Genomic DNA, 1,883 nt, shown 5'->3' on the forward strand with positions numbered 1-1,883 from the left:
CACTCCTATGATAGATATTCTATAAATTTTCAGTTTATTCCATGAAGCGGTTTATCCTGTAGGCAGGACAGCAAATCATTTTATTTTTACGTGAATAATTGGTCATAACTCGTAAACATTTCACCGAATTCACACTAAAATTGATAGCAGGATTCACTTTTGAACCACTGTTAGGTGTGCCAAATTCGTTTGTAATCGGATAGTGTGTTTGTGTTTTATAACAGTTTTCGCAAAGTGTTTGAAAAGATTAAGAACAAATGAAGAAAATGTGTGTATTGACTTCAATAGTAGAAGAATTGGAGTAAAAACTAATGAGTTACAGGTAAAAAATTGTAAATGTAAACAATTAGAATAGGGATCGATTGAAGATGTGATTTTGAAAAAACTGCGTAAATAAGAAAGTAATAGGGATGGTGATACACAATACTGCTTAATACATCAATACAAGCCAAGCAGCTTGATTTGTGTACATTGAATTTAAGAAAGCTGAAATAGGAATTTTAAATTCAATGTACACAAATCAAGCTGCTTGGCTTGTATCGATGTATTAAGAATCACCATCCCTATTACTTTCTTGTTTACGCAGTGTTTTCAAAATCACATCTTCGATCCATCCCTATTCTACTTGTTTAAATATACAAATTTTACCCCCCCTAGTTTCTGAGTAAGAAACACTATTATAAATTCAAAATTGGTAATGCTGGCTAATAATTGTTGAGTATCACTACGGGATGCAGTATCCCAATCTGCATAAGTGTTACCGTACTTTTCTAAATGTCACTTAAACCCAATCATTTCCAGAGCCTCTGTAATGAATACAAAAGCTTGGTAAAAATGCTGATAGGTACTTTGCCTCTCAGCCCACCTAGTTTTACACAGATCTAACAAAGGCTTTCGACGTGTCCCATCGACTACATTATGTTTAACAATAACCTCAAGCAATCCAGATCGTTTAGGACTATTCAAGAAAAAACGACAGCAACTTTGCATTCGATCCAAAACATTCCTTACTTGAGGCAAGCTACAGCTTTTACTGATGACTAGGTTAAGGCAGTGACCATTGCAGTGGACATATGTGGCTAAAGGTGCTTCCCTTTTAATCCATCCCTGGACACCCACTGCATCTGAAGACATGTTACTAGCACCATCATACCCTTGGCCTCTCATATTTGATGCTGGGATGTCATTATCTTGCAAACATTTCAATATAGGTTGCAAAATAGCTTCACCTGTGATTCTCTCCAAAGGAAAAAAGGCTAAAAATTCTTCTCTGATGTTATTTTGCTGATCTAAAAACCTAACACAAACAGACAGGTGTTCTATATTGTGAGAAGTAACCTCATCAGCCAGGATGGAATAATATGGTGAAGCAATTACTTCATCTATTATACTACCTAAAATTTGCTTTGCCATTACATCAATTAAATCATTTTGAATATTTGGTGAAGTATAAGTGGCATTCCGCATTGCAGGTGCCTGCAAGTGATCCCTCAACACAGCATCTTGAATGGCCAAAAGCTTTAACAACGCTAAAAAATTTCCAGGGTTCCCAGATGCATCAATTTTCTCATTATCGCCTCGTAAAGCTATGCACTGCCTACCACAAAGCAATACTGCACTAGCCAAGGATTTTAGTAATAATTGGTTTCGCTTAATGTTGGCAACTACACGTACATCTTGGCATGCTGTTATGGTTGCATCTGGATGCTCAACCGTGTGCCTAAAATTGTCAGCTAATCCCATACAATTATGGTGATACGCTGAACCAACATGTTCCTTGGTTTTCTCACTCTTTTTATTCCATATTCGAAAGGGCCTACTTACACGGTAGCCTTTTGAAGAATCCTTGCAGAAAATAGCACAGAAAATACAAAACATGCCAT

General features: G+C 36.5%; 1 protein-coding gene across 1 annotated transcript; it reads right to left on the reverse strand.

The window, feature by feature from the left end:
* Positions 1 to 777: 777 nt before the first annotated feature.
* On the reverse strand, positions 778 to 1,587 carry LOC136255963 (zinc finger MYM-type protein 1-like). Its single transcript, XM_066048873.1, has one exon. The coding sequence runs from the start codon at positions 1,465 to 1,467 to the stop codon at positions 778 to 780; it is 690 nt and encodes a 229-aa protein (XP_065904945.1). The 5' UTR covers positions 1,468 to 1,587.
* Between the last annotated feature and the right edge of the window lie 296 nt (positions 1,588 to 1,883).

This window comes from Dysidea avara, chromosome 5 (genome assembly GCF_963678975.1).
Source record: "Dysidea avara chromosome 5, odDysAvar1.4, whole genome shotgun sequence".
Taxonomy (NCBI): domain Eukaryota; kingdom Metazoa; phylum Porifera; class Demospongiae; order Dictyoceratida; family Dysideidae; genus Dysidea; species Dysidea avara.